Source organism: Plectrocnemia conspersa, unplaced genomic scaffold (assembly GCF_051122295.1).
Source record: "Plectrocnemia conspersa isolate PC_06_02 unplaced genomic scaffold, ASM5112229v1 ptg000012l, whole genome shotgun sequence".
Classification (NCBI taxonomy): Eukaryota; Metazoa; Arthropoda; class Insecta; order Trichoptera; family Polycentropodidae; genus Plectrocnemia; species Plectrocnemia conspersa.
Window position 1 is genome coordinate 25316152 of NW_028277176.1, and position 13122 is coordinate 25329273.

General features: G+C 30.3%; 1 protein-coding gene across 1 annotated transcript in view; it reads left to right on the forward strand.

Moving 5' to 3' along the window:
* The window catches only part of Su(var)3-3 (lysine-specific histone demethylase Su(var)3-3), a 479500-nt gene extending 477785 nt beyond the window's left edge, over positions 1–1715 (forward strand). Inside the window, exon 15 of the mRNA XM_088199219.1 lies at positions 1038–1715. Within this exon, the coding sequence (XP_088055345.1) occupies positions 1038–1171 (134 nt within the window). The 3' untranslated portion in view covers positions 1172–1715. The remainder of the gene's footprint in view (positions 1–1037) is intronic.
* The last annotated feature ends 11407 nt before the right edge of the window (positions 1716–13122 follow it).

Below are 13122 nucleotides of genomic sequence, written 5' to 3' on the forward strand. Positions count from 1 at the left end.
AAAAAACACACCGCGCATTATGTTATTTTTTCGCGACTGGAAAACATAAAATAAACGTTCTGCGTCAAAAATTGCATCGTTCGGAAAAAGAGCGTATTTGCATATCGCGACGCGACTAATCTGACGCGGCGCAAATTAATCGCCAAACCCAATATGAAGCGTGGTTTTATCTGGTGTAGCTTTGTTGTTTCAATTGTCAAAATACAGCGGGTGTCATGACATAGACTTTAGAGTGAAATGATTCTGCTGTTTTATTTTTTTAGAGTAAAAAATGCCTACAGCTTCGCTAAAAGATAATACTTGGATTTATTTTATAGATACACTGGACATTAATATATTCATATAATATTATGTTTATTTTTAATAAAAATTTAAAATGCTTATGGCCTGTTGTTTGAGATCGCAACGTGCTGTCAGTGGCGTAGCTAGGGTATGTGCCGCCCAGGGCGAACCTTAAAATTGCCGCCCCCCCCATACATTTTTTGCAGTTTCATAAAATCAGCATTTTTAAAATAATAAATTGGTTAATCTTACTCTTGTTATTCGTGAATATATGTTTAAGTGCATTCAGGGTTAAGAACCACACAATACGATCCCATCGCGAATATGCCGCCCCCAAGCAAGTGCCGCCCGGGGCGGCCCGCCCCCCATAGCTACGCCACTGCGTGCTGTCCTTTGTTAATATAACAATAACACTTGCATTAAGTACTAAACGGTATTGTATTTGAATTGAAGCTTCCTGTTGCTTCTTATTGCCAATTGTCGGACATCCCAACGTGTAACCGAAAAATTTATAACCGATAATTAAAAAATACATTAAAATGGCTCACCAACTGTGTCTTAAAAACCGATGGAATACTTTATGGCGCTTTAACGCGTTAAAAGTTTCATACCAACAGTTCATTTAATAAGCTTCCATCCCTGTCACCGGTAAATCGCATTAATAGTTTTATATTAAAATTATATCTATACTAAAATGTATATAAAATATATGTTTAACCTTATTTGTTCTTATTAAATCATTATTATTTTTTCAGGTGAACACACAATGAGAAACTATCCAGCTACTGTCCATGGAGCTTTTCTAAGTGGTCTTCGTGAAGCAGGACATATTGCCGATCAACTTCTCGGTTGCCCGTATGTGCCTACTCCTCAGGGAAAGCGTCCATAGCATGAAGAGAACTTGAAGCCTCCGATTATTTAACCATTTTTAAAAAGCCTAATTACCTAATAGTATTTTTTGCATTTTTACACATTTTCGGCATCACGTCCATTTAATTAGTTTTAATTATTTTATACTTTGACGATTTGCTCATATTAATTTAAACGTCGATTTAGAGTAGTTTATAGTAATTATATTGAATATTTTTTTATTTGTGTAGAATATTTTAAGCGTCACAATATAGGCTGGCACAACAATATTTTTTTTAATTTTTAATAACTACTGCCATTTTTTGTTTAGTAGTATTATTAGTAATATATAAAAGCTTTGTCTGTGTGAGGATTTAATGATATACTTTAAATTCAATTTGTTATGTATTGTTTGTGTGTTGGTAGATATGCATATTTTCGTAATAATATCAGTATGAACTTTTTCTCTTATAAGCATTTTTGCTTATTTTAATATATAATATTAAATGTAAGTAGTATCGCACTTCTTTTCTGTGTATTCTATGTGTCGTGTATTTTTTTAATCAATAAATATTTTTTCAAAATATAATAAGATTTTACTTATAATTGTAGCACTAAAAACATACTCGTGCATTTATATTGTTCAGTATTATATATTATAATACAAACACTGCGCAAGAGTTTTCATACTTGAAAAGCACACCAGGGAATGATATCTAAGTAAGTTATAAACAATTCTTTACTTTATTTGAGAAATTAGCTATGATGAATACCAACTAGGGCTGTAAAAGAAGTCCCTTTACGTTCTGCGGCGAGACTCGTTGCAGCCTCCAGGGGTCGTTAACCATCCAAATAGAAAAATTTGCATACCTCCGTTAATGGACGCTGTTAATCTCCGAATACATAAAAAATATTTGCTTATAGATTAACAGATAATCCTTAAATAATTACCGTCGCGTCATGTTTGAAATGTAGTTTGATCAACAACAAAAAAGTGTTAATAGCAATAATAACAGTCATCAATACATCACGGAGTTTTTTTGTACTTTAACCCATTTTGCACCGCTATTATAAAATAATGTATATTAATTTATGCACATGTTTAAAAAAACAAGGCTAAGCTTAGATTAGATCATGCTCTAAACGTTATTTGTACAAGTCATCAAAAACGTGTTAAAGTAATTATATTTGTTAAAAAATGGTTCAATTTAGGAGCTTAAATCTTAAATATACCTCAACGTTAATCAATCGGTAATTTTATAAATTTGTATAGTTATTTTTTATTATTTGTATACATATTTTATATGTAATTACAATGTTCCTTAAAATTTAATTTTTTATTTACAATTACTAAATATTTTAAATTATGAACTATTTCTATAATATAGTTATATTTATATTATTATTTAACATATTTTTGCAATTAATTACTATACATTTAGTTTTATTCTCTTTTAGTTTAAGTACATTATTTTTTAACCATATTTCTATTATACTTAATTCATTATTTAAATTATTTACAACTTATGCATTATGTGTCGTCTGCAAACAGGCATATTTTACATTTTTTATATTAATAATAATATCATTAATATATAATATAAACAAAAATGGTCCCAATTTAGACCCCTGTGGTACACCGTGAGATATTATTTTCTCTTTGGAATACGCATAATTTATTTTAACTTTTTGCTTTTTTTTTAAATAATTATTTTTGTAACCAGCTTAAAACTTTTTTGCTTATACCGATATTCTCTAATTTCTTCAACATTATTCTTTCATCTAATGTTTCGAAAGCTCTCATGAAATCCAAGAAAACTGCATCAATGATTTTGTTTGTATCCTTGGCTAATAACTAATTTTAATGCAGTTTCAGTGGAATTTTTTTCTCTGAATCCCGATTGTTCACATAAAATGTTTTAAGAAATAATGAAATCTACTACTTCTTTCTTTACTTTTTCTATGCAAGGCAACATGTTAATTGGTCTCATTTCCTCAGCCTTTTTAGTATTTTTTATTTTGGGTAAAATATAACAGTAGCAATCCTCAAATTATATGGAATTTTTTCTTCGGAAAGTGTTTTATTTAGTAAGTAAAAAAAATAATTATATTATTTTTATTTTTTTACCTGAATTACCATATGTTTTTCTACATAAATATCCACAATAATCAGTAATTCCCTAAAATTTTCCTACTTATTATTTTAGTTTATCTAGGTAAATAAATAATATTTTATGGTTTCGATCATATGGTTAAGTAATGGTATTTATTATACATTTGTATTAAGTGTTTATATAGTAATTCAACTCCCAAACATACTTTAGATAAAATGCATGTTATTGGTTTGTAACCATTTTAATGTTAACCATTGTACATTATAATGAAAAAAATTTAGTTTTTACAATTTATAATCTTTATAATCTGAAGAAGGAGTAGAAGAGACCATGTATTTATTATAAAAAATTTGGTAATTTTGGTAATGATATGGAACGATTGGAATGTTTGCTTTTTATTGCCTCTGAAAAAATATGTGCTTAAGCATTTTTTTAAATTTGTCGCAGTTTTTTAAACTTGAGATCAAAAGGTTAGTATATTAAACAAGCTTTGAAGATCTTTATCCACCGTGCTCAATTTTGATTATAATAAGAAAAGGGATTTTTAACTTACTACATCGTTTGCTTTATATGTAACAACAGACGCGAATTCTCAGTTAAAAAAATTGAAATTGAATAAAAATATTATATTTGAAGCACTAATTGACTGTACACTATAATTATAATTCCACTTTATCATCACAGATTTGTTTTTTTAGGTAATTAAAATAAAATGTGACACCTATTGAATATTAATATTAGTTTACTCTTATTACGCTGTAATGTTAGTTTATAAATAATAAAAATAAATGTCATTGATTTACAGACTAGTAGAGGTTGATTATATTTACTCCAATGTCGCTCATTAATCTAATGCCTGTCATGTTTCAAAGGTAGATTTATAATAAAAATATCTTTTAGCTAATATTAAATCCTATCTAATTCATAATTTAATACTATATTAAGTCACATATATGTGAAATTGAGTTACATAATGTAAATGTCTATAAAAGACGAAGGCTTCCTTAAAATAAAAATGGTATTATTTACATCATAGGTTTGTTTTGTAATCCGTCAGGTTGTCGATCCATGCTCTAACGCTTGTGCCTAACTTTGAATTGGTTCAAAGCGGAGAACACCTTCAGTTTTGAAATTTCACCTGGGCGCTGAAACGAGTTTGCGTTCGTTCAGCAAACTCTTCAATTAATGTTGTTTCAACAAAAGTTAGGCGCTCTTAGTTCTTATTACTTAATTAGTTGAAAGTTTGCATTTCGGACGCGCACACACAAATGTAATACGTACTTGCACGCATTCGGCGATAAGTAGAATAGGAAATGCCTAACCGACGTCGTAAATGGGACACTGTGTTAATTAACCCTACTAAAGTTTTTTAACGCATTAACCGACGTGCGCTTGCCGAGAAGGGTTCCACTCACGGTTTGCTAATGGGTTAAATTTTGAATGGGTTGAGATATTTTTAAATACAGACGAAAGTCACTATAAAAATAGCTAATTTTATAAATTTTATTTGTAAGTATACTAACTAACTTAAATCAAATTAATTAGCAATATTAAGTAAAAAATATTTTCTGTCTATTTTTATTAAGACAGAGTTTATAAAATACATTGTGCAATAATTTAAAATATTAGTGATTCATAGTTGCATTTAATCCCATATTTATATCCATGGCACTCCTTTATGTGGTCTTTTGTTGTCTGTTTATTATGAAATTAAGAATACAGGATTAAAATTGTGTATAAGTGGCTGGCTTATATCCATTTTCTAGTTTACAGGAAAACAAGATTTATCGTAATAAAAACAAGACCAATTAACGAAAAATACAAAAAAAATATTTAGGTAGGGTGAATTTATTTCTTAAACAACTATACGTTAAAATAACATTTTTCAAATATTACAGTTTACCTGCAATGTAAAGTTTCAAGTTACATTTTTGTATAAAAATGATCGAAGTATATTTATATGGTGCAGTACAAAAAATACTTTAAGAACGATGTCCAATTATAATATATTTTAATTCTATAGTTTGACAATACTCAAACAGATGTCTCTAGAAAAATAGGTTTAAATCTTTGCTAAATTTTCCACCGCACCAAAATGTAAACGTTCTCTCGATTTATCAAAAGCGCCGATTGCTCAAATTTATTATATCAATTTGCACCGATTCTGCCCTTTCGCCGAAATACTTACAGAGTCGGAGCAGGGGCAGGAGATAATAATAAAAATTCATCCAAACTCATTTCGAAGTTTTCAAACATCCGGCCGTTCCGGAGTCGTCTCGTTAGATTTAAAACCGGTAATAAAACTGAGCAATTTACGTCGAGTTTCGCTATGTAAACACCGGCTAACGCATACAGCGCGAGGCTCTGCCTTGTTCGAAGAAGAGATGTAGAAGATGAGAAGCTTGCGGACGCAGGGGAGTAAAACTTTGGCGTCGCGGTCGACAATAAACTCTATTCGGCGAGCATTTTGTTTGTTACGCGCTCTATATAATCTAAAACTAAAACTATACGTATTCGCTAACTGCTAAAGAAAGTTTTGACTCGATCTAGAAATATGTGCTTTTTATTTTAACAAGTTTTATTTACAGTTTGATTCAATTTCATAGCATTGTTGAAAACGACTGCCGAAATTGTGTGTGCATGTTTGTGCAAAAAACATCTATTATTATTAGTATGTGGTTGAATTCTCACATGGAGCCTTGCGGCTCTGAGCCGTGCTTTTATGACATACAACTTAGTTCTTTGAACTTTATATAGACAGGTGATTCTGGCTTTTACACGCAGCCGGTGGTTTTACTTAATTAATTTGCTCAAGAAAATTTTGACTCTTAAAAATGTCGCAGGTAAAGCTCAATCCAGAGGGGGTGCTTCCAAATGAAGGTTTTCAAGTTATATATCTTAGTTTAAAATAAAATTCATTTAAGCAAATACGTAAAAGTTATAATGAACATCTTTCAGGAATGAAGGTCAAGTAGTGTGAATTTTTCAGCAAGTCTTTTAAACAAAAAAGCTAATTAAAATATGGAGTATAGTGATTCTATTAGTGATAAATAATTTATATCCGTGGAGCGATTTGTGGTGTGATCGAGTCAAATCATTTGTTACGGTCCTTCAATAAAGTTTGGATGAATAGGAGATGATGCGAATTAAGAATATCTATATCCACAACCAGAATCACCCCCTTTGTAAAATATAGTTTTAGCATCGTTGATCGACTGATTTATAATTTAAAAGAATTATTTAAAAAAATGTTTAATTTATGCAATTCCGTGTGTTTTTATATCTAATGAAAAAAATATATAAAAAAGGATTTTTATAGTATTTGCTGACTCTCGAAAATCTGCGGTGTTTTACCGACTTTTTACTGTATGTTCTAAAGTCAACTCATTGTCGTTTTTACGATTTATAAATAGTTTTAGATTTTTGCTGGTAATGACCAAATTAATTTTTATATTTATAAATTAATACCGTCTTATTCAATATTGAATGATCTTATAAAATAATTAAAGATATAAATCAATAATCTTACTCATAGACAAACTTGACTTTCAAAATAGTAGATCATAACTGCGTTTTTAATGTTTTTATATAATTGTCACTATCAAAAGTATTGTTTTAGAATAATAAACGGGGTCTAGCTGTATAAAAACCTATTTATTCAGACAGACAATACGATTATTTATGACCATTAGGTCATTATGGCTTACCACTCCTAAGAATACCGTCGCCAAAGTATTACAAATATATATAAAACACAAAGCTTATAAAATATCTTTGCTCAAAACATAATTTTGGTTCAGGTGCGCATCAAAGGGGGCGGATCTCTCCTTTGTACCAATTGTTTAAAATAAACCCGCACATTTTTCGTCAAAGCCAGCATGGCAATTCGATTCAAGCAGTGCACCAGCATCACTTCTGATTAAAAACTGAACCATTCACCCACGCCAAGCACTTAGAAGCTATTTCCATTAAATTATTTTTGTGTCATAAAAATATAAAAAGACAGATTCGCGTAGCGTCTCAATATCTGACATGGCACACTCGGTATCAAATACTTACTTAAAAAAAACACATGCAATTAATCGAACTCGTCGAATTTCGATATCGAGCATAGCTCCATGGTCACGTACGCGTTCGGGTGTGTATTATTGGCATAGTTCTGTAATTGTCGGCCCAAAGCGTAGCAACCGTACACATAGGCGCGGCCGTAAATCATCACACTCGTCCGTTTATTATAAACACATTTTAATTAACGGTTACGTAGCAGATTGTTACCGTATTGACATGATGCATTGATATGATTATTTTTTAATTTGAATTCCAAAGGACGGCGACGGGTGCCGGCGGCCCGCTGGGGCCTTTTTACCTTCCGATTGTTCTGCAAGTCACGTAATAAAGTTATCAAGGAGCCTGTGTGTGTTTTATGGATATTACAAATATACGGCGACATAAACAGACAATAGAGATGTAGAAACATCGAACACAATTTCTCAATCTAATATTTAAAATATATGAAAGGCGTATAAACCTACATATTTCACAAGTATATCGTCTAAAATCTAGACTCTAGAATAATGTATAATATTATTCAATTTTCTTCAATGTTACATACAATAATTTGAATATTGTGATGGTTATAGTTAAATTAACTAACATAATATGACTATGAAAACGACAATGCTTTGTCTAACATATCATTAGAAATTGGCAGAACACCCAGAATTGCACAATAACCACGAAGACCTTAGAAAGCTATCAAATTACCACATAAACAATTTCTTCATTGGCTGTAAAAATACTAATGGAGTCACAAAAAATAAGCATTGTTTATATTATCCTGTAGTTATTAGCTGTCGCCTTTAAAACAAGTATTAATACGTCGTTCATTAATTTAGATTTATTTTAAATGAAGTATTTACAATGAAGAGCAATAAAAAAGGGCAAAATAATTTGTATTTTTTTACCTGCAAACAATCCCAAATAGTAACAATGTGATAATATAACATTAATAATACGAACATTACTGCTGTAAAAGTCTAAAAAGTGTTATAACTTTTAAGAAAAAAATTAAAAATAATTTGTTAAATAGACAAAACATTATTTATTTGTCTAACTGCAACTATTATTTTAAATTAAAAAAAAATTATATTTGGTTTCTAACTTAACACAACTGTTATAAACAATGTGCTAGCACAACTTTGACAATCTAACAATTTTTTTTAGATTAAAGTAAGACCACCGTGGCCTAACAGGTTACCCCAATGCGCCACGATGGTCGAAAACAAATTTCAAATTTATAAAACAAAAAAAACGTATATATACTTAAATATAATAAACATAACAAAAAATTATAGAATATCAAAATTAAATTATACAAACTGGATCAGCTCCTCGTAGCTAACATTAAACAGGTCAATATGTAATACCAGCGTATTAAGGAGCCGGATGGCCACAGCTATAGGCAAGTCGGTAAGTGCGGACGTTCTAGCCCTAACGGCCATCAAAAGAGGACGCGATCGTGATTCTCGAAAATGTTCCGGAACCCAAAACTGAAATTCCTCGAGAATAGCTGGATTATCGACAGCACCTTTTAGTAATTTGAAAAAATGCTTAGCGACATACAGCTTTCTGCGAGAACTCAGCGAATCGTATCCCAACGCTCCTAAAAGAAAGGATATCTTAAATACCTTTTTTAAATTTTTTCCACTAAAAGGGAATATTTGGCTATTCGGGAATTCCAAATTATAGATCCCGATTCAAGAATGCTACAAACTAAGATATCATAGAGGATGCGAATAACTGACGGATCGTCAAAGTGAAAGGCATTCCTCATAACAAAGTCGAGCATCTTTGAAGATTTATCACAGACGTCGTGTATGTGTAGAGAGACCTCCATTTGCTCTCGAAAGTGATTCCGAGATCTTTAGTGGAAGTTTCTCTAGTCAAAATGTTACCACCGAGATGGTAGAAATAAGCTGATGACGAACGTGATCGAGAAAATGACATAGTATGGCACTTTCCGACACTAAAGGACAGACGGTTAACGGAAGCCCATCTCCACAGAGAGTCTTAATCACTTTGTAGAGAGAAGGAGTCCACAACAGATCGAATGCATTTATATAATTTTAAATCATCTGTTACAGAAGAAAACTTAAATTTTAAATTGCTGTATTTATGTCATTAATAAATAACACAAAAAGCAGAGGGCCCAGATTGGATCCTTGAGGAAACCCCGAAGGGGTAAAATATTCTTTCGACAATCGGCCACCATAGGTTACAAACTGTCTACGATTGCTTAAATAACTCGAGAATAACCGAGTTAAAGTATCCGAGCAACCGAGGTTCGACAATTTTTTGAATAATAACCTATGACAAACTTTGTCAAAGGCTTTCTCAAAATCTGTATACACGATGTCAACTTGAATTCCCGCATCGAGAGAAGTTGTCACCGTTTTGGTGAACGACAGAAGGTTAGTAACGGTGGAACGGGCAGGACGAAACCCGTGCTGTTGGTCTAACAAAACTTGCCGAAAGTGATTATAGAGATATTTATGAATAATTATTTTAAATAATTTAGCAGGAGCTGACAACACTGCGACTGGTCTATAATTCTTTATATATAATTTGCACCCTTTTTATGACTTTTGTGCATTTCCATAGATCAGGAAATTATGATGTCTTGAGAATCAGTTCATAAATACATTTTAGAGGAGCAGCGAGACTGACTTTGCAACCCTTCAAAATAAATTTATATCATATTTAAATTTATTAAAAAATAAATTTCCTTTATTATTTAGCAAAAATATTTTTTTCGTGCAATTTAATAGTTTTATTTTTACGAACTAATTATCCATAATTGCTAAAGCTTCAGGTTAAATTTTAGTTTTATAATTAAATTAAATTTATGTATATTTATAATAGACAATAACTATGTTTATGTTTGTAGTGAACTTACATCCATTATTATTAAATATTAATTTATTTTTTATTACAGTTTTATAATTTGTTGAACTTTTTCATAGATCATTAGATTAGTAATGTTTGATTAAATCATTATTTTATTTATCAATTTAGAATAGTAATATATTTTTACTGGCTCACTATGTTTATTTGCTGTTAGTTTAACTATACATCCACATTAATGTCCATACAATGCATAATGCATTATTAATAGAAACACATAACATAATTATTATCGTGTGCAAATATTCCATAAATATGCCGGGGCTTGCATATTAATTGCGAGAGTCGTGAGCTTAGTGCGCCGTTGCCTCACGAAACCCCCCAATTACGTGATTAGGGTTAAATTAATATGGGAAATGTTTGTACAGGCGAATTTTATAAATCATTTGTCAGTGTGTAACGTATCATTTGGCCCGGTTTCCATGGGTATAGTATAATATACAGTACACACACAAGACTGGAGCCAGACGTGTAAATCATGCGAAGACGGCCCGAGATCCGTTCGTCTTCTTTCCCACTGTGTAATTTGCCAGTTAATTGTTTAACCCTTATATTTATAACTGACTAACGTTTGTTTGTGTTGTATATACAAAACACAAACGAGTGTTAGTAATAGCTAAATTGGCGCGCGCTCAATGGGGCATTTATCATGCGGCCAAATATATTGTATTGCGTATGAAGTGTAATTTTTATCGGGATTAGCTATTGTAGTATCTGTAATTTATTATAAATAGTTGATATATAAACAGTAAGCAAGAAATTAAAATGCATTTTTTTGATAAAACATTACCCAAGACACATTTTGCAAAAAAAGTTTCTGAATAAACTAATAACAAAAAGCATCAGATCTGATTATTTAATTTGCACTAATATATATTTAAAAATAGACATGTTTATATTTTTTGAAATATAATAACATTTTTTTTTACATTAATTAGTATATAATATATATATATATATATATATATATATATATATATATATATATATATATATATATATATATATATATATATATATATATATATATATATATATATATATATATATATATATATATATATATATATATATATATATATATATATATATATATATATATATATATAAGAGATAAGTGGGTGTTGTTATATTGTATTATATTATAATTGGATTATATCAATTTTAAATTTTTCTGTTTGTGATAAACATCAAAATTTAACTGTGCAACTTAATGTATTACTAGTAATTTCCTTATTGAATGAAATATAAATACAAAAAGCGTTACATAATTTAATTTATTAATTTGTTTTAATTTTTAGTGAAAAGCTCAATATAATAAGACAAAAAAATCCGACTTTATTAAATTAATCATAAAAAAATCACAAAACTACGCGAAATCAATTAACACATTCGGACATTTAATATCGCATCTGGAAAATATTCGCTTTTAATTACTATAAAATAATCGAAATTTCAGAGTCGCACCTAATAAAATTGTCAATCGCACGCCACCGCTAACGCTTTTAGACAGTCAGGGGTCAAAATTTTCATAAAAACACCAAGCTATAAACTAGCCTCCATTTTTTACGATTCATCCGCTGCTATTATTATTAATTTATTTATCGAATTAAATCTCGGATTTATTTTATCGTCGAGTTTTCCCGTTAAAACGGTCGCCGATATTTCACACACGGAACGAGTTAATACGTCGCTTATCGCCAGTCTCCATATACTATACAAACGTGCATATATCGGTATTTATGAAAATAGGTAGTGGCGATAGTGACCACAATAAAGTGCCGTACAAAATTAACTTGGGTTATCTTTATGAATGGTTTTAAGTGTTGTAATAAAGTGACACGTGGAATCTGACACCGAGATGCCACCGAACGTGTGACGTTTTGGTGCTACACGTTCACATGTGCATATTTTTACTGCTGTTGGTTAAACGATACAGACTATAGTGTAACGGATCTTTGCATATTGCCTAATTAGCTAAAACTTAATAATTCTTCAAATTTAATAACTGATGCATTGCATCATACTATCAATTGAGAGCATTACTCAATATAATAATAAAGAAAATATTTTAAATTATTAATTTTTACAAATCTGTGGTTATGAATTAGCTTAATGCATTAAAATAAAAGAAACACAATAAACGCTAAGTAGTAAAATGTCCAAGACGGCTATTTTATTAATTATAAAAGGCATTCATTACGATTTTCATCCGTGAGTATATGAAAATATAGGAAACCTTAATTTGCGATGATCGGTCAGAAATTTAATTAAATATTATTCACTAATTTCGATTTCCAGTTCAAAATATATTTTTTAAACATTTTAATATATATAGCAAGCCTGGCTTACAAGTCAATTACTGGTCGTTCGCGTAACAATGTATCAACATATTCACAAATAGTCGAAGAAGTGTGACTTTGCAGATAAACAGGCATCGGAAAAGCTTGTAACATATATAAATTACCACATCAGGAAATGGAGTTGAAATGACAGGTCTCCGTTGGCGTGTCGAGTTGTATTATTGTCGGCTGTGATTTTAGTTGGGCAGCTGGGAGTTGTCTAGATGTCTTCTCGTGATGCTCTCTATACGATACACTGATTTTTCTTATGTCATTAAGTCACGGGGATGACGAAAATATTAAATCAGATTTTTATTTTGCTATTTTAGTTCTTAAAAATGTATTTCATTGCTTTGAGACATTACTTTGAAAACCAGATTTTGGACAACTAGATAATTTTTTTAAATTCAAAGAAATGTTTTTAATATTTAAATTTGTGTTTTGGGTCCACATATTTGTGTAAGTCAACGTGTCTTGAAATGATTTTAAATGACAGTCCATTGAGTTTGACATATAATCACACTAAAGATTCCTCAATGTTAAAATTATTAAACTCTAAACATGATTTGGTA